Source organism: Balaenoptera ricei, chromosome 11 (genome assembly GCF_028023285.1).
Source record: "Balaenoptera ricei isolate mBalRic1 chromosome 11, mBalRic1.hap2, whole genome shotgun sequence".
NCBI classification, from domain to species: Eukaryota; Metazoa; Chordata; class Mammalia; order Artiodactyla; family Balaenopteridae; genus Balaenoptera; species Balaenoptera ricei.
In genome coordinates this window covers 5,591,361-5,616,743 of record NC_082649.1, presented here as the reverse complement: position 1 = coordinate 5,616,743, position 25,383 = coordinate 5,591,361, and the positions used below count along the sequence as shown (strand labels likewise).

Below are 25,383 nucleotides of genomic sequence, written 5' to 3'. Positions count from 1 at the left end.
GTTGACACTAGCAGAGTGTAAGACAAGCAAAAGCCTCTTAGGAAGCCTGGAACCATGAACTAGGTAGAGCCAGATACCCTGACTGTATAGGCCAGGCTGTTGGACCTCAGGTCACAGCAGCCCTCAGTGCTCCTCTCAGGGGTGTGATAGGCACAATGATGGCCTCCCAAGATGTCCATGCCCTATTCTGCGAACATGGCAAAAGGGACTTTGCATTCCTTAATGAAACAAGAAAGCTAGCAATTATGGCTAAAGGGACGTTGCAGGCATGATGAAATCAAGGACCTTTAGGTGTGAAGATAGACTACCCTGGATTATCAGGATGTGCCCAGTCTAATCACAACTATCCTTAAAAGTGGAGAAATCTTCCCAGCAATGTCGTAGAGAGACGTGACCACTGAAGGATGTCAGAGACGCAGCATCGCTGGCTTTGAAGACAGGGAGGGACCCAAGCTGAGGAAATGTGGGCAGCCTTTGGAAGCTGGAAAGTCTCCCCTAAAGCCTCAGAAAGGAACCAGCCCTGCTGACACTTTGACTTTAGCTGAATGAGACACTTGTCAGACCTCTAAGCAACAGAACTATAAGGTAATAAGTGTGCATTGTTTTAAGCCACTGAGTTTGTGATCATTTGTTATAGCAGCAGCAGGAAACTAATACATGATATGTTGACCTCATTTGCTTTAGTGTTTTGGATTTCAGTGTCCCATAATATATTGGGGCAAGTCCATATATTATCAACATGGAACTGTGTCCACAAATCTAGAATACGGGGGACCACAGAGGGGACCCAACCCAGGAACTCCTCCTCTACAGGAATTCACGTCTGAGCAGCCCACCTGGACCCAGCGGACCTCCTCCCAAACCAGCAGCCACTGCTCTCCTGCTTCTCAGTGCCTGCTGTTCTCACAGTGCAGGGGGGCAGCTTTCCAAGAGGACTTCCTCCTCCACTACGGTCAAGTGCATGTTGCTTTGGGCAGGGCCAGGCACGGTGCTCTTCCTCCACCAAACTCCACCCTGCCCTTGGAACCCGCTTCTCCTAGATGACTGACAAGGCCCATCCCAACTTCTGTGGGTCTGCATCTGCACCACGGCCCTGGTACTCACGGGCAGGCCCCTCAGGAAAGGGGACCAGGGGGGCTGGGAGAGAGTGCTGCCACACCTGCTCTCAGCCCTCAGGCACCCCGGGGTTAGGGGAGGTCTTGTTAGACCTTGTTTATTAAAAAGTGCCTTTTTTTGTTAATAGATCTTTATTGGAGTATAATTGCTTCACAATACTGTGTTCGTTTCTGTTGTACACTGAAGTGAATCAGCCATATGCATACATATGTCCCCATATCCTCTTGAACCTCCCTCCCACCCTCCCTATCGCACCCCTCTAGGCAATCGCAAAGCACTGAGCTGATCTCACTGTGCTATGCGGCTGCTTCCCACTAGCTATTTTACATTCGGTAGTGTGTATATATGTCAATGCTACTCTCACTTTGCCCCAGCTTCCCCCTCCCACCCCGTGTCTTCAAGTCCATTCTCTATGTCTACATTAAAAAGTGCCTTTTGATAGGCTTTCAGAAAAATGTTTTAGACTTTTCCAGTGATTTGATTTTAATAGACTGTCTTCCAAAACTTTTCTATTTTGAAATATTTTTTTTTAACTTTAAAATAATGAGCTCTTAATGAAAAGACAAGTCACGGACTGGGAGAAAATATTTTCAAATCACAGATCTGATAAAGGACTTGTATCTAGAATATATAAAGAATCCTTGAAAACAAACAACCAAATTTTTTAAATGGGCAAAAAGGTTTTAACAGACACTTCACTAAGAAGATACATGGATGGCAAATGAGCACATGAAAAGATACTCAGCATCATTAAGAGGCAAATTAAAACCACAGTGAATACCACTACACACCTGTTAGAATGTCTGTTAAAAAGACTGGCCATACCAAGGATTGGTGAGAATACAGAGCAACTGCAGGTCTCATCCACTGCTGGTGGGAATGTAAAATGGTACAGCCACTTCGGAAAACATTTTGGTGGTTTCTTAAAAAGTTAAACATGTACTTACCATCATTCTACTCCTAGGTGTTTTATTTACCCAAGAGAAATGAAAGCCTATGTTTATACAAAGGTTCCTAGCTGCTTTATTTATAATAGCCAAAAACTGAAGGCAACTCAAATTTCTATCAACAGATAAATGGATAAACAAATTGTGGTACATGCATACGCTGAAATACTACTCAGGAATGAAAAAGGAGTGAGTTGGAGATTGGTTCAAGATGGCGGAGTAGAAGGACGTGCCCTCACTCTCTCTTGCGAGAGCACTGAAATCACAACTAACTGCTGAACAATCATCAACAGGAAGACACTGGAACTCACCAAAAAAGATAACCGACATCCAAAGACAAAGGAGAAGCCGCAATGAGACGGTAGGAGGGGCACAATCACAAGAAAATCAAGTCCTATAACTGCTGGGTGGGTGACTCACAAACTGGAGAACACTTATACCACAGAAGTCCATCCACTGGAGTGAAGGTTCTGAGCCCCACATCAGGCTTCCCAACCTGGGGGTCCAGCAACAGGAGGAGGAATTCCTAGAGAATCAGACTTTGAAGGCTAGTGGGATTTGACTGCAGGACTTCGACAGGACTGGGGGAAACAGAGACTCTACTCTTGGAGGGCACACACAAAGTAGTTCACGCATCAGGACCCAGGGGAAGGAGCAGTGACCCCATAGGAGACTGAACCAGACCTACCTGCTAGTGTTGTAGGGTCTCCTGCAGAGGCGGGGGGTGGCTGTGGCTCACTGTGGGGACAAGGACACTGGCAGCAGAAGTTCTGGGAAGTACTCCTTGGCATGAGCCCTCCCAGAGTCCGCCATTAGCCCCACCAAAGTGCCGGGTAGTCTCCAGTGCTGGGTCACCTCAGGCCAAACAACCAACAAGGAGGGAACCCAGCCCCACCCATCAGCAGACAAGCAGATTAAAGTTTTACTGAGCTCTGCCCACCAGAGCAACACCCAGTTCTACTCACCACCAGTCCCTCCCATCAGGAAGCTTGCACAAGCCTCTTAGATAGCCTCACCCACCAGAGGGCAGACAGCAGAAGCAAGAAGATCTACAATCCTGCAGCCTGTGGAACAAAAACCACATTCACAGATAGACAAAATGAAAAGGCAGAGAACTTTGTACCAGATGAAGGAACAAGATAAAACCCCAGGAAAACAACTAAATGAAATGGAGATAGGCAACCTTCTAGAAAAAGAATTCAGAATAATGATAGTGAAGATGATCCAGGACCCCGGAAAAAAGATGGAGGCAAAGATCGAGGAGATGCAAGAAATGTTTAACAAAGACCTAGAAGAATTAAAGAACAAACACCCAGAAGAATTAAAGAACAAACAAACAGAGATGAACAATACAGTAACTGAAATGAAAAATGCACTAGCAGGAATCAGTAGCAGAATAACTGATGCAGAAGAACGGATAAGTGACCTGGAAGATAGAATGGTGGAATTCACAGCCGCAAAACAGAAAAAAGAAAAAAGAATGAACAAGAACAACATTCGCATTATAGGGGTCCCAGAAGGAGAGGAGAGATAGAAAGGACCCAAGAAAATATTTGAAGAGATTATAGTCAAAAACTTCCCTAACATGGGAAAGGAAATACCCACCCAAGTCCAGGAAGTGCAGAGAGTCCCAGGCAGGATAAACCCAAGGAGAGACACGCCGAGACACATAGTAATCAAATTGACAAAAATTAAAGACAAAGAAAAATTACTGAAAGCAACAAGGGAAAAATGACAAATCACATACAAGGGAACTCCCATAAGGTAAACAGCTGATTTCTCAGCAGAAACTCTACAGGCCAGAAGGAAGTGGCAGGACATATTTAAAGTGATGAAAGGGAAGAACCTACAACCAAGATTACTGTACCAGTCAAGGATCCCATTCAGATTCGACGGAGAAATCAAAAGCTTTACAGACAAGCAAAAGCTAGGAGAATTCAGCACCACCAAACCAGCTCTACAACAAATGCTAAAGGAACTTCTCTAAGTGGGAAACACAAGAGAAGAAAAAGACCTACAACAAACAAACCCATAACAATTAAGAAAATGGTAATAGGAACATACATATCGATAATTACCTCAAACATGAATGGATTAAATGCGCCAACCAAAAGACACAGGTGCGCTGAATGGATACAAAAACAAGACCCATCTATATGCTGTCTACAAGAGACCCACTTCAGACCTAGGGACAGATACAGACTGAAAGTGAGGGGTTGGAAAAAGATATTCCATGCAAATGGAAATCAAAGGAAAGCTGGAGTAGCAATACTCATATCAGATAAAATAGACTTTAAAATAAAGAATGTTACAAAAGACAAGGAAGGACACTACATAATGGTCAAGGGATCAATCCAAGAAGAAGATACAACAATTAGAAGTATATATGCACCCAACATAGGAGCACCTTAATACATAAGGCAACTGCTAACAGCTATAAAAGAGGAAGTTGACAGTAACACAATAATAGTGGGGGACTTTAACACCTCACGTACACCAATGGACAGATCATCCAAACAGAAAATTAATAAGGAAACACAAGCTTTAAATGACACAATAGACCAGATAGATTTAATTGATATTTATAGGACATTCCATCCAAAAACAGCAGATTACACTTTCTTCTCAAGTGCACACGGAACATTCTCCAGGATAGATCACATCTTGGGTCATAAATCAAGCCTTGATAAATTTAAGAAAATTGAAATCATATCAAGCATCTTTTCCGACCATGACGCTATGAGACTTGAAATCAATTACAGGAAAAAAAATGTAAAAAACACAAACACGTGGAGGGTAAACAATACATTACTAAATAACCAAGATATCACTGAAGAAATCAAAGAGGGGCTTCCCTGGTGGTGCAGTGGTTGAGAATCTGCCTGCCAATGCAGGGGACATGGGTTCGAGCCCTGGTCTGGGAAGATCCCACATGCCGCGGAGCAGCTAGGCCCGTGAGCCACAATTACTGAGCCTGCGCGTCTGGAGCCTGTGCTCCGCAACAAGAGAGGCCGCGATAGTGAGAGGCCCGCGCACCACGATGAAGAGTGGCCCCCACTTGCCGCAACTAGAGAAAGCCCTCGCACAGAAACGAAGACCCAACACAGCCATAAATAAATAAATAAAAAATTTTAAAAGCCCACAGAAGCAAACAAACAAAAAAACCCCGAGCATGCCTCACAATCACCCAATTCTGAGACACAGATTCAGAAGTTGGGGTGGGGCCTGAGAATTAAAAAAAAAAAAAAAGAAATCAAAGAGGAAATCAAAAAATACCTAGAGACAAATTACAATGAAAACATGACTATCCAAAACCTATGGGATGCAGCAAAAGCAGTTCTAAGGGGGAAGTTTATAGCAATACAAGCCTACCTCAAGAAACAAGAAAAATCTCAAATAAAGAATCTAACCTTACACAGAAAGGAACTAGAGAAAGAAGAACAAACAAAACCCAAAGTCAGTAGAAGGAAAAAAATCATAAAAAGAGCAGAAATGAATGAAAAAGAAACAGAGAAAACAATAGCAAAGATCAATAAAGCTAAAAGCTGGTTCTTTGAGAAGATAAACAAAACTGATAAACCTTTATCCAGACTCATGAAGAAAAAGAGGGAGAGGACCCAAGTCAATAAAATTAGAAATGAAAAAGGAGAAGTTACAACAGACACCGCAGAAATACAAAGCATCCTAAGAGACTACTACAAGCAACTCTATGCCAATAAAATGGACAACCTGGAAGAAATGGACAAATTCTTAGAAAGGTATAACATTCCAAGACTGAACCAGGAAGAAATAGAAAATATGAACAGACCAATCACAAGTAATGAAATTGAAACTGTGATTAAAATCTTCCAACAAACAGAAGTCCAGGGCCAGATGGCTTCACAGGTGAATTCTATCAAACATTTAGAGAAGAGCTAACACCCATCCTTCTCAAACTCTTCCAAAAAATTGCAGAGGAAGGAACACTCCCAAACTCATTCTATGAGGCCACCATCCCCCTGATACCAAAACCAGACAAAGGTACTACAAAAAAAGAAAATTACAGACCAATATCACTGATGAATATAGATGCAAAAATCCTCAACAAAATACTAGCAAACAAAATTCAACAACACATTAAAAGGATCATACACCATGATCAAGTGGGGTTTATCCCAGGAATGCAAGGATTCTTCAATATATGCAAATCAATCAATGTGATACACTGTATTAACAAATTGAAGAAGAAAAACCATATGATCATCTCAGTAGATGCAGAAAAAGCTTTCGAGAAAATTTAACACTCATTTATGATAAAAACCCTCCAGAAAGTAAGCATAGAGGGAACTTACCTCAACATAATAAAGGCCATATATGACAAACCCACAGGCAACATCGTCCTCAATGGTGAAAAACTGAAACCATTTCCTCTAAGGTCAGGAACAAGACAAGGTTGTCCACTCTCACCACTCTTATTCAGCATAGTTTTGGAAGTCCTAGCCATGGCAATCAGAGAAGAAAAAGAAATAAAAGGAATCCAAATCGGAAAAGAAGAAGTAAAACTGTCACTGTTTGCAGATGACATGATCCTATACATAGAGAATCCTAAAGATGCCACCAGAAAACTACTAGAGCTAATCAATGAATTTGGTAAAGTAGCAGGATACAAAATTAATGCTCAGAAATCTCTTTCATTCCTACACACTAACAACAAAAGATCAGAAAGAGAAATTAAGGAAAGAATCCCATTCACCATTGCAACAAAAAGAATAAAATACCTAGGAATAAACCTACCTAAGGAGGTAAAAGACCTATACTCAGAAAACAATAAGACACTGATGAAAGAAATCAAAGATGACACAAACAGATGGAGAAATATACCATGTTCTTGGATTGGAAGAATCAATATTGTGAAGATGACTATACTACCCAAGGCAATCTACAGATTCAATGCAATCCCTATCAAATTACCAGTGGCATTTTTTACAGAACTAGAACAAAAAATCTTAAAATTTGTATGGAGACAAAAAAGACCCCAAATAGCCAAAGCAGTCTTGAGGGGAAAAAATGGAACTGCAGGAATCAGACTCGCTGACTTCAGACTATACCACAAAGCTGCAGTAATCAAGACAATATGGTACTGGCACAAAAACAGAAATATAGATGAATGGAACAGGCTAGAAAGCCCAGAGATAAACCCACGCACCTATGGTCAACTAATCTATGACAAAGGAGGCAAGGATATACAATGGAGAAAAGACAGTCTCTTTAATAAGTGGTGCTGGGAAAACTGGACAGCTACATGTAAAAGAATGAAATTAGAACACTCCCTAACACCATACACAAAAATAAACTCAAAATGGATTGAAGACCTAAATGTAAGACCGGACACTATAAAACTCTTAGAGGAAAACATAGGAAGAACACTCTTTGACATAAATCACAGCAAGATCTTTTTTGATCCACTTCCCAGAGTAATGAAAATAAAAACAAAAATAAACAAATGGGACCTAATGAAACTTAAAAGCTTTTGTACAGCAAAGGAAGCTATAAACAAGACAAAAAGACAGCCCTCAGAATGGGAGAAAATATTTGCAAATGAATCAATGGACAAAAGATTAATCTCCAAAATATATAAACAGCTCATGCAGCTCAATATTAGAAAAAAAAGAAAACCCAATCAGAAAATGGGCAGAAGACCTGAATAGACATTTCTCCAAAGAAAACATACAGATGGCCAAGAAGCACATGAAAAGCTGCTCAACATCACTAATTATTAGAGAAATGCAAATCAAAACTACAATGAGGGGCTTCCCTGGTGGTGCAGTGGTTGAGAATCTGCCTGCTAATGCAGGGGACACGGGTTCGAGCCCTGGTCTGGGAAGATCCCACATGCCGCAGAGCAGCTAGACCCGTGAGCCAATTACTGAGCCTGCGCGTCTGGAGCCTGTGCCCCGCAACAAGAGAGGCCGTGATAGTGAGAGGCCCACGCACCGCGATGAAGAGTGGCCCCCACTTGCCACAACTAGAGAAAGCCCTTGCACAGAAACGAAGACCCAACACAGCCATAAATAAATAAATAAATAAATAAAATTAAAAAAAAAAAAAAAAAAAAAAAGACTCTGCTCCGAGTGCAGGGGATGTGGGTTCAATCCCTGGTTGCTGCACGGTGCAGCCAAAAAATAAATTAAAAAAAAAAAAAAAAAAAAACTACAATGAGGTATCACCTTACACCAGTTAGAATGGGTATCATCAGAAAATCTACAAACAACAAGTGCTGGAGAGGGTGTGGAGAAAAGGGGACCCTCTTGCACTGTTGGTGGGAATGTAAATTGATGCAGCCACTATGGAGAACAGTATGGAGGTTCGTTAAAAAGCTAAAAATAGAATTACCATATGACCCAGCAATCCCACTACTGGGCATATACCCAGAGAAAACCATAATTCAAAAAGACACATGCACCCCAATGTTCATTGCAGCACTGTTTACAATAGCCAGGTCATGGAAGCAACCTAAATGCCCACCAACAGACAAATGGATAAAGAAGATGTGGTACATATATAGAATGGAATATTACTCAGCCATAAAAAGGAATGAAATTGGGTCATTTGTAGAGACGTGGATGGACCTAGAGACTGTCATACAGAGTGAAGTAAGTCAGAAAGAGAAAAACAAATATCATATATTAATGCATGTATGTGGAACCTAGAAAAATGGTACAGATGAACCAGTTTGCAGGGCAGAAATTGAGACACAGATGTAGAGAACAAACATAGGGACAGCAAGGGGGAAAAGTGGCAGGGGGGGTGGTGGTGAGATGAACTGGGAGATTGGGATTGACATGTATACACTAATATGTATAAAATAGACAACTAATAAGAACCTGCTGTATAAAAAAATAAATAAAATTTAAATGATAAAAAAATAAAAAAGGAAAAAAAGAAAAAGGGGTGAGTTACTGATACACGTGTAACCTAGATGGATCTCAAAATAATTATGCTGACTGAAAGGAGCCAGGTAAGAGTAAACACCCTTTGGTTCTGTTACATAAAATTCTAGAAAATGCAAACTAATCAGTCATGACAGAAAGCAGATGGGTGTTTGCCTAGGGCTGGCATAGAGTATGGAAGTGAGGGAAGGACAGACAGGAGGGAGGGGTTATCAAGAGGCAAGAGGAAACTTTGGTCAGGGGGCGGGTGGATATGTTCATTATGTTGATTGCGGTGATGGTTTCACAGTTGTATTCATAGATAAAAACATCAAACTGTACACTTTATAAATATATGCAGTTTATTGTATGACAGTTATGCTCTTAAAATGGTTAAACCCTACACTCTTTAGCGGAAACTTAAAATTTTGGATTACCTTTCACTGTAATCCCCAAAACTGGCTTTTACGGAGCAATTCTTTTATCGCTAAAATAAACAATCTTTAAGAACTCCTTTGCCCTTCTTTCTGTAATCTGAGGCTAGCAAATTTTTAAAAATCAATCTGAGGACTTAAAAGGGTTATTACTTTGATCTTGAAAGCCAGTAAAGAAATTCAAGATGTGCCATTAAGTCTGTAATTAAAAAAAAAAACAAAAAACAAACAAAAAAAACAACAGAAGTGAGAAGGAATTCCATGTTGCTTCAGTAAACTGTCATGAGGTATGTAAAGCTAAGAGAGGAACCCCACCCTCCAGGATGCCTTGAGGAGATGCAAAGGAATGGAATGGGAAAAGCCCAATGCTAATAGTTGATAAGTAGAGATTTTAGTCTTTTCTACTTCTAGACACGTCCTTTAAAAAATCTTTTAGGGCTTCCCTGGTGGCGCAGTGGTTGAGAATCTGCCTGCCAATGCAGGGGACACGGGTTCGAGCCCTGGTCTGGGAAGGTCCCACATGCCGCGGAGCAACTAGGCCCGTGAGCCACAACTACTGAGCCTGCGCGTCTGGAGCCTGTGCTCCGCAACAAGAGAGGCCGCGATAGTGAGAGGCCCGCGCACCGCGATGAAGAGTGGCCCCCGCTCGCCCCAACTGGAGAGAGCCCTCGCACAGAAACGAAGACCCAACACAGCCATAAATAAATTAATAAATTAATAAATTAAAAAAAAATCTTTTAAATTCTCTTCACCTTGGGTCTGCTAAAGTGAGGTGACATCTATACTCCCTACCTTAAATAATGTGTGTTGTCAGAGGACTGGGACCCCTGATTTGATATTGTCTCCCTTAATATATTTATGTAAAGAGAAAGAACAAGAAAGCTGCTGTGGCTGCAGCAAGTTTGTTTTGCCATTGCTTCCTCCAGGGTATCTCACTACAGACGTGTAAGCATATGTAAATAAGAATATTTAAATAAGCATTAGAATACTGATGGCCATTATTATCATTGTTATTTAATGGGAACATTTCTGTCCTTTTCTATAATTGCTTTGAAAATTAAGGTAACTGTTCAGGGACTTGTGAATACCTTTTCCTGATAATTAATCCTAGATGTCACTTTTAGAAATACAATTTTTAAATTGTTAAAATTTTTTTTGCAAATAAAAATTGGACCATAAGTCAGAATGTGACATACATTGAGCAGAACCTTAAAAAAAAAAAACTCTCATTTATGCATATTTGAGAATATTTGAGAATATTTATCAAACCTGAAAATGCATCATCAAGCCCAACATCAGTGCTTTACTTCAGAGAGAATCAAATATGTCTACCCATTGTTTATATATGGAAAGAAGGTAATGAAGATTTGGGGCTAATAAGTATTTGTATTCACTAACAGGTGTTTAATTATTTGCAAAGCTGTTTCATAGTATTAAATTGGAGGAAAGCTGAAATATTGTTTTAATTTCTGCTCATCAGTTCTAAGTGCAATCAAACTAGGACCTGGTTCATAGCATGTCTTGATTCACCTATGGTACAAATCAGTTTAGGAGAATATTGGAATAAAGTGTAGCTCACTGTTCTGATTTGTTCTTAGCATCCACACGTGGTTTTCATGGAAGTTTCCAGGTCAGTATTTTTACCGGTGTTTCTCCATAGATTGCAAAATTGGGAAATCTTCTAGAGTTAAAAGAAGACCACTGCAACAGACTCATTGAAGAAAATGACAAGTATCAAAGACATTTAGACAACTTAATAAATAAGGTACACATTTTCTTACATAAATATTTGTCTTTTTAAAACTGTGTGAAATATTAAAACGATAGAATTTTGGTGCTAAAAAGGATCTGAGGGATGATGTAATACATTTGTATTGATTCCTTTCACTTCATAATGACCTTCCATTAGCCTTTTAGCTGAAAGCTAGCAAAGAACATTGTGTGTGTCTGTCCTTGTGCTGTCAGCACTTTCAGGTCTTAGTATTGCTGCTTCATGTTGAGGGTCACTCTAAATCTTGCCAACATAGTGTGCTAGTTTACCTTTTGAAAACTGCATGAACTTTAACCACGTGGACTGAAAGCCTGGGTTGAGACCCACACCACGTGCAGGGATCACAGTTGACTTGCTGCTACAGTTGTCCGCTTTTTGACACTTCACTTTTTCTGCATGATGAACAGGCACATTACAATTCTATTTGTATTCATATTCCTGATTTCAAAATGTAAGGAAGATGTTCTGCCTATTGTAAAACTTTCATTCATGGGAGCCATATAATTGAACTTCAACTTGTACAGATTCTTAAAAAGCAAAATTAAATAAATATCTTAGAATTTATCACAGAATAATTGTTTTAGCTAATGTTTTTCAAGGTTACATCATACGAAGAAATTATCGAATGTGCTGACCGAAGGCTCATAATATCGAACTCCCAGATTGCACAGTAAGTTGAAAAAGCTTAATTTTTAATTTTGTAAACGTTTGCTGATACTTTGCTCCCTGGCTTGCTAAGTTCATTTTTTAGACTCCTAGAAAGAGGAAAATGTGCTGTTTTGTAAGTCAAGACCATTCTTCAATGATATATTTAGTGTGCCTAGTGTCTGGACTACTTGAACAAGCAGAATTTCATCTTCCTTTCTCAGAACTCCCTTTGACTTGGGGGTCGGGGGAGCGAGGTTAAGAAATTACAGAGAAACATCCGAGAATTTTAGAGGATATTACCATGGTATTCAAGTAAAGTAACATTGCTATGCTTAGAATTTATTCACAAAAGTTTTTGAATGCACCCCAAATGAAACATATCAAGTACCAAATAAACTTTCTCATTAGAATGAGATTCAGGAACTGCCCTGGTGAGACAGTGGTTAAGAATCCGCCTGCCAATGCAGGGGACACGGGTTCGATCACTGCTCTGGGAAGATTCCACATGCCACAGAGCAACTAAGCCCATGTGCCACAACTACTGAGCCTGCGCTCTAGAGCCCGTGAGCCACAGCTACTGAGCCCGCGTGCTGCAACTACTGAAGCTCGTGCGCCTAGAACCCATGCTCCGCAACAAGAAAAGCCACCGCAATGAGAAGCCCGTGCACCACAACGAAGAGTAGCCCCCACTCACCGCAACTAGAGAAAGCCCGCGCACAGAGGCGAAGACCCAACGCAGACAAAAAAATAATAATAATAATAATAATTTGAGTTGCTTGGAAAGAATTCCAGATTCCCATAAAGCAAGATGGATGGATGATGTATAGAGAACTAGACCACCATGAAATTTATCTACTCAAATCCTCCAATGAAATTAGCAAAATGTTAGCCTAGAAAAGTCCATTTTAGTCATAAAATTCAGTTGTTTTTTCTTTCAGTTTAGAAGAGAGAAATAAACATTTGGAAGATTTAATTAGAAGGCCCAGAGAGAGAGCCAGAAAACCAAGGTAAGTTGTTTCTTTTTCTAAATAATAATGTCTTTAACTTTAGAATATATGCATAATAATGTTATACATTTTTAAAAAAACCCTTTTCCTTATCTCAGTTTAATATAAATTATATAAAAGTGCTTGGTATTTTGCCTAGCATAAAATAGTTTCTTTGATAGATGTTTTTTGTAGGACCTGAATTGGAAAGCCTGGTTACCTGCTCTCATGGAACTTATGATTATCTCTAAGAAAAATACTATACAGATTATGAGCTAAGATTTTGTCTACAATAAAACAGCTTACCCTGATGTAAATATATAGCAGACCAGATCTTATGATCAAATTTTCTTACACTAATGTGAAATCTTATAATCCGTTATTTTAGAAGACTCTCAACTCTCAGTATTTGATGCTACAAGGTATATGCACAAACCCTATGGGGTTGATTCAGACCATAGCAGGATGTTAAAATGGGACTCTTCCTGACCTACTTCTTAAGATGCTAATTAAATATTTACCGATTCCCAAAACGAGAGTGAGTTTGCCCGATGTGCAGAGGTTCTGAGGGAAATTTCAAAGAACCTTTTTCATGACTCATATCCCTTGACCAGATCCAGTATATGAAACATCTGGAGTGTGGGGAAAATTGCAGAAGAGATTTCTTTGACTCTGTCGTGTCATGAGCTCCCGTCAACCCCAAGTCATTCTACCTCTTTTACCTAAAGCCTTGTGAGGGGTCTCTGGGAGATCACCTAAGGAACTTTGAAATGTGTTTCCTAAACACATTTAGGAAAGGGAGGATCAGTGACGGAGAAGATTAAAGCAAGGTGTGGCAGGCAGCATGACAGAGGGGCTGAGTTGGGTGGCCTGTTCTCCCTGAGCTTGTCATCAGGACAAAGAATGTCTGTGACAGTTTCTTAAGAACCATGCAGGTGAGATCTGAGTCATCTTGGGCTTGGCTGAAGGCTGCCTGGTGGGATGCCAGCAGCAAGAAGTGGAAAGGGAGCAGCACATTCTTAGGGGCTGGTGCAGCAGTATCAGGTGACCACCGGAAGAGAGATGCCTCAGCCTGGGCCCAGGGAACTGTAGGGCAGGGGTCCCTGGCAGTGGCAAGCTCCAAGAGAAAGAATCAGCCAATCCCAGAGACTGTGAAGCCACCCAGCCAAGTAAAAGTATCTTATTGCTTTACTTCTCCGCCCTCCTTCTGCAAAGGGAGGAGGTGGGGAGTGAGGAGGGCGCAGACACTGACCTTCAGGGGCAGGCGGTGTCCACCAACTACAAGCCTTAGCTGAGGGAGACGGATGAGAAGTTCTCCTGAGTGAAGGTTAAAGGACCGATTAATATATATATTTTTTTAAACATCTTTATTGAAGTATAATTGCCTTACAATGGTGTGTTAGCTTCTGCTTTATAACAAAGTGAATCAGTTATACATATACCCATTAATATTTAACACGGGGCATCGAACTGAACTGAGCTGTGCTTAATCCTTCACAGTGAGGGCTGATTGTTACCTTAGAGCAAAAAAAATCACTGGGCCTGCTGCCTATTCAGCCAACAGCAAAGGGAAAGAGCTCCCCTGAGTGAAAAAAGGCTAAAGTAGGGACTTCCCTGGCTGTCCAGTGGTTAAGACTCTGAGCTCCCACTGCAGGGCACGTGGGTTTGGTCCCTGGTTGGGGAACTAAGATCCCACATGCCAGGGATCCCATGTGCCATGTGGTGTGGCCAAAAAAAACCCCCAAAACCAAAAAATTTAAAAAAAGGCTAAAATGGGGAGCAGACATGAAAGTTGCATTTTCATTATATCGTGGGTCATGATTGTTCCGAATACCATTTGCAAATACAACTATGTTTTGAAAATCAAAAGCCTTTAGCAGGTTTACACTATTGTTTGCAAAATGATAGTTTAACTATGATTTCTCCCTAATATGAAAGAATATGATCTGATGCCTGGCATATTACAGATGCTCAGTAATCGCTAGTTTAAACTGAATGTGAATCTTCTCTGAGTTGCTGAAAGAAACTGTGGAATATTTTTTTCTGGCATTATTTTACAATAAGAAAATTTGCTTCTAAATTCACACATTTCACTAGTTCAGATATTTGTGTACTTATACTTGGCCTATCTTCACAGTAGATTTGAGGCCCATTTATATAGACTTAGAGTGGCCTTGAAGCAAAGGTGTGAGGTGGAGTGGAAGAGCTCTCAGGCCCTTTCTAGCTGAGAAGACTGTTTCTTAGAGAACTTCAGACTCGCATCAGCCTTCAGCCCCGCACTATCCATGAGCCTCCCCTTGACCGATGGGCCTCAGTCAAGTCGGCACGCAAACACGCTTTAGACCACCTCTGCATCGTCTCAAAATTCTGGTGCTGCTTTTGCCAGTTGTCTTTAGAAGTGGAAACAGTGAGAAATAGGGAGAGAAAAGTGAGCACTTTAATAGTCTCAGATGTCTTGTTTTGGCCTCTAGTTCTTTTTTTTTGGCCTCTAGTTCTTTATCACTTCAAGGAGATTCATTAGGTTTTCAAGTCATAGCCAGAATCTTATCCTAAGTAAATCTAGGAGAATGTTAAAACATAACAATACTGAGGCTCAATATTTTTATTTAATTGCAGTTGAGAATGATCCATGTTTTACATATTGAAAAACTTTATCTTAATCTTTTAGGGTCTCATAGTTCTATCCCAAATGACAGTTTCTCTTTGAAAAGTGAGGAAAAGAAAATTTTCAATAATGGCATCCTTGTTCACTATGTTCTCTATTTTAGTCCTCCTCACCACCACTCGCCACTTGTTTGTTTGTTTGTTTGTTTTACATTATTCTCTTTCTGTTTCCTGCAGACTGAGAAGTCATCCGAAGTCCATGACCGTGGTAGGTCATACTGATGATAATTATAAAGAATGCTATATTCCCATGTAATTGTCAAATTACACAAAATTAAATATGAGTTCCTGAAGTTATGTTTCAGTAATGTTCAGCTTAGCTTTCCCCTCTGCCCTCAGATGAGGGCCTCTTTTGCCTCTGATTGTAGTTGGTTCTGTAACTGGAAGCCTTAATTTCATCCCCACGGCTACTGCTTCATGTCGGGGCCTCATCGTTTTCATCTGGCCTGTCACAGTCGTCTGCTTACTCGTGGTTCTGCCTCCAGTTGGCTCCACCCTCCACGGAGTAGACAGAGTGGCTGTGCAGAAGCAAAACCTGGTTATGCTCCTGCCCTACATGAGACCCTTCAGTGCTTCCCAGGTGCATTCAGAACCAAATCCAGCTCCTTAGCCGGCATAGAGGTCCTCTGTGGTCTAGCCCTCGCCTTCCTAGTCAGGCTTCTTGTTCACTGCTTCCTCCTTCTCATCATACACCCCAACCATATCTAACACTTGCAATGTTTTGCACATGCCGTGTTACCTTTGTGCCTTCTGGCTGCTGCCCGGGTAGCTCCCCAACCTGGAATGCTCTCTCCCAACCCCTTTTCTCCCCGTTCCTTCAGTTCCCGCCTCACAGACACCTGCCAGCGGGAGCTCCACCTGCTCCGTGAAGCCTTTCCCACCCAGGCAGAGCTGACTTGCTTCCTCCCGTGTGTCCTCATTGTACCCTCTGATAAAATAGCACCTATGATGTGTCATTACAGTTCTCTGCTCGCACATCCCCTGACCTCACTAGAGCTCTTCTAGTGCAGGAATTCTCATATTCATTTTGGCATGCCCCAAGCACCTATCCCATAATAGGTACTAAATAGGAGTCAAATATTAGACAGACTCGGGACCCAGGCCCAATGCTATACTTGCTGGAGTAATTCCTAGTAGAAGATACACCTGCTGCCGCCCTGTCCCACGTCAGGCCATGGGTATGGGTTCATGAATACCATGGCCCATTTGTGACACAGCTTTGCAGAAGAGGGGGTACAGTCAAAGGGCCTGTCTCTATCTGTCCCACTGAGACGCAGCTGTTGTAATAGTTGAGTTATGAGGACACCTTAATACTACCAATTCTTAGTTATGCTCTGCTGGTGAGTCACTTCATGAATTGTTCAGATCCTTGCTTCTGTTCCTTTTTCTTCATTCTGCCAGCTGGCAACCAAACCAAGGAAGATGAAACTCAACCAACCTTGCTCCTTGTTATATTCCTTAATAGGAAAAAGGTTGAAACAAACAAAAATATGGATTAAAATATAGTATTAGTATTATCTGTGGAGTTTATCTATCTGTAGGTTTTCCTTGTGCCCCTTTTCCATATGTAATCGAGAACTCGCTGCTTATGGAGTAGGAATTCCATATGTAATCAAGAGTCAGCTCTTCTGTCCCTGAATGTCTATCCTGAAAACTGAAGAAACAATTTTTATCCTTTCATTTTTATATGCCAGATATCTTAGAAGGAAATAGAAATGATTTAGATTAAGCAGGACTGAAGATTAACAATTAATCATTTTTGTTAACCACTCCAGGAGGAGAGTCATTACTAAGTATAGCACCCAGATGCACAGATACAAGTGATACATTAAAATCTGTGTAAGTGGTGAAATTTTACATTCCAAAAAATGTGATTACTATTCTTCTAATTTCTTCCGTGAACAATCAAACGTATTCTAATATAACATAAACAATTGAATACAGTGGCTTCTTTTCCAAATATCTGTCAATTTTCATTCTCACAGAACACCACTCCTGTATTGCCAGGCCTTTAGTAACATACGAAAATTTCCTGTGTCTCACCCCAAATTTTTTTTCCTCTCTGGGCAGGCAGGTTCTTCCTACTATTAACCAAATTTAAAAAGACACTAACACTGAAATCCCTTGGAATTAAAACCCAGGTGAAAGGAGGTTTCACCCTTATAACTTCCACCTTAACATAGTTTTGAGGAATTAGTTCTGAGTTTAAACAAAGAAACCAGAGATAGCTAATTTTGTAAGATGTATCAGAAAAATGAATGTGCATAACATATTATCCTTTTGATAAATCCCAGCGCCAGGATGAAAGTATAATTATTGAATTAAGATATACCTTGAATGGAAGGGAAGAAATTATTTTATCTCACTGAAATTAGTTTTGCACTTAAATTAGTCAGGTAAGTGCAAGAGGGAAATATTGGAGAATCTATAGCTGGCCCCAATGGAAGTGCTGAATAAATAAAAGCTATTACTATTGATGTTATTTTTGTTGAGGAATTCTATAAGATACATTTTATTATGAATTTTGAAGCAAAATTTGTTAATTTCTCAAATTCAAAAAGTTGTGATACGGTTTAAGACAAACCATGAGAAATGCACAGTAAGTTGCAGCTATATTAGTGTTTCATTTGAAAAATTAAGCCCTGAAAGCTTTGGAAGTGATTCAGGTTTTAAAAAGAGACATTATTATTAGTTTCATGGAATTCTCTAGGGAAAGTTGAGATATGATAGGAGGAAGACAAACATTAAGATGGCTAATGCGGGGGGAATTCCCTGGTGTTCCAGTTGTTAAAAATCCACCGTCCAATGCAGGGGACGCGGGTTCGATCCCTGGTTGGGGAACTAAGATCCCACATGCCGCGGGGCAACTAAGCCTACGCGCCACAACTAGAGAGAAGCCTGCGTACCACAACAAAGAGCCCGTGCACCGCAACGAAGGATCCCACGTACCTCAATGAAGATCCTGCGTGCCGCATCTAAGACCTGACACAGCCCCCCCGCCAAAAACAAACAAACAAAAAGATGGATAGTGCAGCGTGTGGAATGTGGAACATGGTGAAATCGTTGGACTGGAAGGATTAACACAGTTTGTCCGCAAGCAGGGCTGTGTGCATAAGTGCTACGTTTGCCATGTGCGCTATTAGACATTTATGACCTTTTACCAAAAGGTTGTCTCACAGTGAACGTACCTCCTTTGGCGCACGGCTCAAGGATGCAGCATCTAAGCCAGTGCTTCTTGCAATAAACATTTAGTGACGTGCAATAAACCACGTGACAGCCTCTGTGTTAGAAGCCAAAGGTACAACAAAAAACCAGGCAGAGATCACCAAGGACCATGTAATCTAGTGGGGGAGATAGATAAATGACTCTTTCTTAGATTGGTGCATGGGTCTAACTGTCAGGGGTGCTCTAGAAGCATAGATGAAATGGCCCTGGACTAGGTGAGAAAACCTCAGGGCAGATTTTACAGAAATAATGACACCTGAGCCAGATCTTCATCACTGACTAGGTATTCCCCAGGTAGATAGAAGAGGAAGCTCTTCCCACACAGCACAGAGGCCTGAGGTATCCTGTGATACTCTCTGAACCACAAGTAAAATCTAAAACCCATGTCCTTCATATGGCAGGAGAGGAAGGTGATCGTGAATTGTCTCATGTGCTTTGTGAAGAAGCGCGAACTTTGTCCTGAGAAGCTCTGAAGGCTTTTAAGTGGAGGAATGATGAGGTCCATTATGCATTTTGAGGGAATTCCCTGGCAGTCCAGTGGTTAGGATTCCAAGCTTTCACTGCCGGGGGCCTGGGTTCCATCCCTGGTCAGAGAACTGAGATCCTGCAAGCCGCGTGGCCAAAAAAAAAAAGAATTATGGGATTTCCCTGGTGGCGCAGTGGTTGAGAATCTGCCTGCCAATGCAGGGGACACGGGTTCAAGCCCTGGTCCAGGAAGATCCCACGTGCCGTGGAGCAATTAAGCCCGTGCGCCACAACTACTGAGCCTGCGTGCCACAACTACTGAAGCCCGCGCACCTAGAGCCCGTGCTCCACAACGAGAAGCCACCACAATGAGAAGCCCATGCACTGCAATGAAGAGTAGACCCCGCTCGCCCCAACTAGAGAAAGCCTGCGTGCAGCAACGAAGACTCAATGCAGCCAAAAATAAATAAATAAATAAATTAAAAAAAAAATTATGCATCTTGAAAGATCACCCTAATAGTGATATAAAGGGTAGGTTGATGGTGGGTGATGCTAGAATCAAAAGTACCAGATAAGATACTGCTATAGTGCTCCATGCAAGAAAAACCGAGGCCAGAAACTAAAAGAGTGACAGAGGAAATAATGAGGAAGTTATGGATGCAAAGTGATTTCAAAGGCAAAGTGAAAAGGATAGGTAATTGTTAGCTATGGGAGTGAAGGGCGAGGAGTCTGGGAGTGAAGGGGGAGGGGTCTAGGAAGCCTGGCACAGGTCTGGGTGGTCGTCTTCACAGAGGTAGAGAACACAGGAGGGACCACTAGTTTGCGGGAAAGATAGGATGAGGGCGAGGTTGCTGTGAAACACCCGGGACATATTTAATAAGCAGTTAAATATATGCTGAGAAGGATCCAGTGGTCAAGGAGGTTCTGAAGACAACGAGGAGAGAAGGGTCATTGATGACCGAGGTCTCAGAGGCGGAAAGAGGGCCTCGGGTCCCCAGAAGAGCGTAGATTCAGACACCCCTCCCTCTGAGACTGGAGGTTAGGAAGGCAGCTCTGAGCTGTGCACGGTGTTGGAGACCCTGGCGGAAAGCTTGGCCCTCTTCCTGCAGGAGGAGGCTGGCCGGAGAGGCGAGGGTCTGAAATAGCCGCAGCCCCTGCTCTCAGGGAGCAGAGCGCGGGCTCTCGCCACGGGGTACTAGGAGGAGGTGCAGTTTCCTCTCCACCTCACCGTTCCTCTATTTTTATCCACTTTCTTCTCCTCCCCCCTTGTTCCTTGTTTCCCTGACTGTGACCTATCGCATCTTCTTGAGGACTTGCTCCATCGATCATTCTTACTCTCTCACACCTTTAATTTACAATTCTTTATTGAATTCTTACCCTAGCCTTAAAAAAATCCTTCCTGCAACCCTCTTTTCCTCTAAAGCTATCACGTCTTATCTTAACTAAGTCTTTATTGAATTTGTTACAATATCGCTTCTGTTTTAAGTTCTGTTTTTTTGGCCCAGAGTCTTGTGGGATCTTAGCTCCCCGACCAGGGATCCAACCGGCACCCGCTGCATTGGAAGATGAGTCCCAACCACTGGACCGCCAGGGAAGTCCTGTGATTCATAGTGTTTCTGATAAATATTTTTCCATATTGCTGGTCTCAACATGCTGCTCTCATTTTTAAAGGCTGCATGATATTTCATTATATATAATTGAAATAACTTATTGAATTATAGTTTGTGGACAGGGTTTCCAGTTCTTACTGGTAGTCCAGAACTCACTGCCTTACATGCTCTGGCCCCAAATTACGTGCGTGTGCCTTTGCCCACGTGGTTTCCTTGTCCTAGAATGCCCTTTCCTGCCCTAAGTAAACTCTCTTCTCCACCTCCACCACCCAGCTCCTCATATTTGAAACATGTGCATCTTTCAAGGCTTAATTGAAATGTCACCTTCCTCCTTATCTGAAAGTAATACGTATCTCTTCTATCTATGACTTTCTAAGGGTTCTTAGCACGTTCTTCCCTAAATTATAGCTCGTGGGTGATATCAGGCTGCAGCACAAAGAGCACTCGACATGGAATCATAAGACTTAGGTTCCAGGGCTTCTCTGGTGGTTCAGTGGTTGAGTCCACCTGCCAATGCAGGGGACATGGGTGTGAGCCCTGGTCCGGGAAGATCCCACATGCCTTGGAGCGACTGGGCCTATGCACCACAACAACTGAGCCTGCGCTCTAGAGCCCACGTGCTACAACTACTGAAGCCCACGTGCCACAACTACTGAAGCCCGTGCGCCTAGAGCCCGTGCTCTGCAACAGAAGCCACTGCAATGAGAAGCCCGCGCACCACAATGAAGAGTAGCCCCCGCTCGCCGCAACTAGAGAAAGCCCGCGCGCAGCAACGAAGACCCAACGCAGCCAAAAATCAATGTCAAAATGTCAGTATTTTGTACATTATGTCTATAGTTAAAAGACTGTAACATTTGCCTGTGTAAACATAACTCCTGGGACGAGTGAGTGGGAGGTAAACTGTGAAACTGGTCAGGGATCGTCCCGTATTTCAGAAGCCCAAGCTTGCAGCAGCAACTGGAATACACATGTAAGACATCCTAGTCAGCACCCTATGGTGAAAAGTCGACCGTTCTGTAGCACAGTTGGGGATTCCTATAGGGCCAAAGTCAAATATGTTACGAGAAGAGAATTTTCAAGATTTCACAGCACAGCTACCCCACTGATGGGTTCCAGTTCGGTTTGGACTAGAGGAATTGAACATCCCTAATTGAAGAAATTGGCGCTGGAAGAATAGTGTTTCGGGAAACTCCGTTTTCTCCCTCCTGTGTTCCTCCCTACTCTCACTCCCTGACCACATTCACAACACCTCTGACGCGGGTGCGTGCTGGGTTTTCCCCCACAAGCTACTCTCTGCGACACCAGCTGGGGGTCCCACAATTTAACTCAATCCGGACACTACCTGAAGGTAGCATCAGATCCCACAAGACTGCTCCCGCCCACTTCAGATGCCAGTGGCAAGTCCTGGTTGTCGCCTGTGCCTCTAATAGATCAGCTGTAAGTCAGAGGTTCCCATGACCCCTTCCTCCGAGTCCATTAATTTGCTAGAGCAGCTCACAGAGCTCAGGGAAACACAGACATTTAACAGTTTATTAAAGGATACAGATGAACAGCCAGATAAAGAGAGACATAAGGCGAGGTCTGGGAGGGTCCTGAGGACAGGATCTTCTGTCCCCCTGGAGTTGGGGTGTGTCCCCCTTCTAGTACTTGGATCTGTTCACCAACCTAGAAGCTCCCTGAATTCTGTACTTTGAGAATTTCTACGGAGGCTTCCTGACATCATCATGATTAAGCATTAACTTCATTTCCAGCCTCTCTACCCTCTCTGGAGAATGGAGGGTGGGGATGAAAATTCTAAGCCAAGCAGTGAGGTGGAAGGAAAACCAGGAGAGTATGTTACCCTCCAGCCTCGAGAAAGAGGTGTTAAAAAAGGGGGTGGAGGGACTTCCCTGGTGGTCCAGGGGGTAAGACTCCGCGCTCCCATTTCAGGGGGCCCAGTTTCGATCCCTGGTCGGGGAATTAGATCCCGCACGCATACCGCAACTAAGATCGATCCCGCATGCACACCGCAACTAAGATCCTGCATGCTGCAGCTAAGACCCAATGCAGCCAAAATAAATAAATAAATATTAAAGAAAAAACAAACAAAACTTTTAAAAGTGGGGAGGGGGGCTCAGATGAGGACTTTCGGATTCAGCAAGATGAGATATGTTAGTGCAGTGGTGAAAATAACAGCCCAGTGGAATAAATGGAGAAGAAAATCGAGAGGTGAGATAGGGAAGTTTTACTGTGTCTGAGGCAGAGAAGCGAGGCTCTTGCTGAGGGTACCAGCGGCCATGGGAGAATTTTTTTTTTTTTACTTTTTGGCCACACCGCGAAGCATGTGGGATCTTAGTTCCCCAACCAGAAATTGAACCCACGCCCCCTGCAGTGGGAGCGCTGAGTCTTAACCGTTGGACCGCCAGGGAAGTCCCAGAATTTTGTTTTTTAAGATGGGCAATATTATAGTATATTTGTATGTGGACGGGAGCGATGAATTGGAGAAGTAGAAATTTATTATGAGGTAGAGGAGAGATGGCTATTTTCAAAATCGCACGGTTTTGAGCAGGAGATGAGATCCAATCCACAAATGATGGCCGACCTTTGACAGGCCCATAGAAGTTTTTTCTTCGAACAGAAAGGAGGGCAGAGCATGAGTGTACAGTTGGAGGAAAGCGGTGAATGTGATTTTGTCTGTTCTTTTCCAGGAAATACGAGCTGAGCAAGCGTGGGCAGGGGAGTCTGTGAGTTGTGAAGGAAGAGGACCAGGTTGGGGACAGTCTCCCCTCCCCCCCCCCCATAGTATTCCTTTTACATAAAGATCACAAAAGAATGTTTTTCTTTCAGAAGTAAAGTACAAAAACCATCCATAACTTTTTTTTAGCCCTTGCTAGGTGAAAGAACACAGAAGTCTTTGCTGGCATATAATAAACACAACTTTTTTTTTTTTGCTTGACAGTTTTTCATTTCTTATTATGTCTACAAATGAAGTTAGATTGCAAATTTGTGGGGAAAGATGTCACTTATAATATAACAAATTCAACAGATATTTTCTGAGTTACCACTGGTGTCAGGCGCTGTTCTATAACATTGACTAAAGGCACAAAGATCCCTCAAGTGTGACAGACAGGAGACGTAATAAACTATATATTGTGTTAGAAGATAAAAAGTGCTATTAAAAAAAAGAGAATAGAGAGAAGAAATTGAGAGTACAAGGGAGGGGCTGGGGATTGTAATTTTAAACCGGGAGTGAGGGAGAGCCTCATTGAGGGGGTGACTGTTGAGCAAAGGTTTAAGGACATGAGGAAGTTCCTTAGCTACTGGGTTACCTGGGGGAACACCCAGAACAAAAACTGGGGCTTAGCAGACACATTTGCTAATGATGCTGAGGGAAATCTTAAGAAATTAAAGGAAAAGAAAGCTCTGCTCTTACAAATTCCAAGGAAGTAAAATGACAGAAGTGGAGAGTCAAGTGTGGGTTTGCCTGAGCTGTAAGAATGAGAATAACCAGGATGTAGTATATTTCTGGAAAACACAGATCTTCAAGGAGATAAGTGCAGAGGTGAGAAAGAAAAAAACATGGAGAGGGGCACCCAGCAAAGGGGAGAGCTCTGGATGGGCACCCAGGGAACGCTGCTCATTACAGGGAGAATGGAGATCACAGTAGTGCAGAGTTTGTGGGCACCAAGATCAGGGCAAGGATTTTACTTCCCTGGGCTACTGCTTTTGATTTTGTACGAATTGGACAGTCACACAGGTCTCTCTCTGTTTTCTGTTTGTACGTTTTCATTTTCACATCAGTCCCGTCCTGAGCAGGCACACTTTGTCCCTGTTGCCCCTTTAGGGGCTGGCTGTCTAAAATTCAAGTCCCAAATAAAATCTATTAGTAATCATTTAATAATAAAACTGGAGTGGAAGTCCCAGTTTAAGCCTAAACTGGATTATCCTTATATGTTCAGGCTCTATCTAAACATGTTCTGAGAACTGAAGAGACAGGCCTACTAGGAATCTCTTTAACATAAGGAATGAGAATCTTCTCTGCCAGAAACCAGCCCTCTGAAGGGAAAAGAGAGTCAGGGAGACAGCCCTGGTCCAGTGAAAGAGAGAAGAGGTGATTCTGAGTATACAGCATGATTATATGTATATATCTCCTACTGCAGTCCACAGCAGATTCTTCCCGGTGCTGGGAGACAGCAGCAAGTTAAATAGTAGGACGTGTTTTTCAAAAAAACCTGTCAGGCATCAGGAGCTCAGAGCAGGTCTGATTTGAAACTCATGGAAAAGAAAGTGCCTCAAAGTTGGGGAGGGAGAGTCTTCCCACGCCTGTAGAGAGCTCAGCAAGGTTCAGCCACATCAAGCTGGCTTGCGCAGTCGGGATGTCTTTCGCACAGAGTGGCAGCTTTGGTAGCCGTGCGCAAGCGTGGAGGCAGCAGCTAAGTGGGAGGAGCCGTCTCAGGGAGCCCCTCCCCTTCTGCCAGGTGCCTTAGGAGCAGCAGCGGTGGCGGCCCTGGTGGAGCGGAGCTGAGTTGGTTCAGCCCAGCGCTGTCAGGTTTAGCAGACAGAATTAGATGGTGCCTGCAGCAGCCACAAGCTGCCTTTCCAGGGGCCCCAGGGCAAGGAGGCCTTGAGC

At 42.5% G+C, this 25,383-nt stretch overlaps 1 protein-coding gene across 2 annotated transcripts in view; it reads left to right on the top strand.

The window, feature by feature from the left end:
• CAGE1 (cancer antigen 1) overlaps positions 1–15,888 on the top strand; it is a 48,830-nt gene extending 32,942 nt beyond the window's left edge. The window contains exons 8-11 of one of the 2 annotated variants that reach the window (XM_059937872.1): positions 11,066–11,170; positions 11,776–11,846; positions 12,763–12,831; positions 15,652–15,888. In XM_059937872.1, coding sequence (XP_059793855.1) covers positions 11,066–11,170; positions 11,776–11,846; positions 12,763–12,831; positions 15,652–15,730 — 324 coding nt within the window. In that variant the 3' untranslated portion in view covers positions 15,731–15,888. Of the gene's footprint in view, positions 1–11,003; positions 11,171–11,775; positions 11,847–12,762; positions 12,832–15,651 lie in introns of those variants that run through there. The other variant, XM_059937873.1, reaches the window with a different exon arrangement.
• The last annotated feature ends 9,495 nt before the right edge of the window (positions 15,889–25,383 follow it).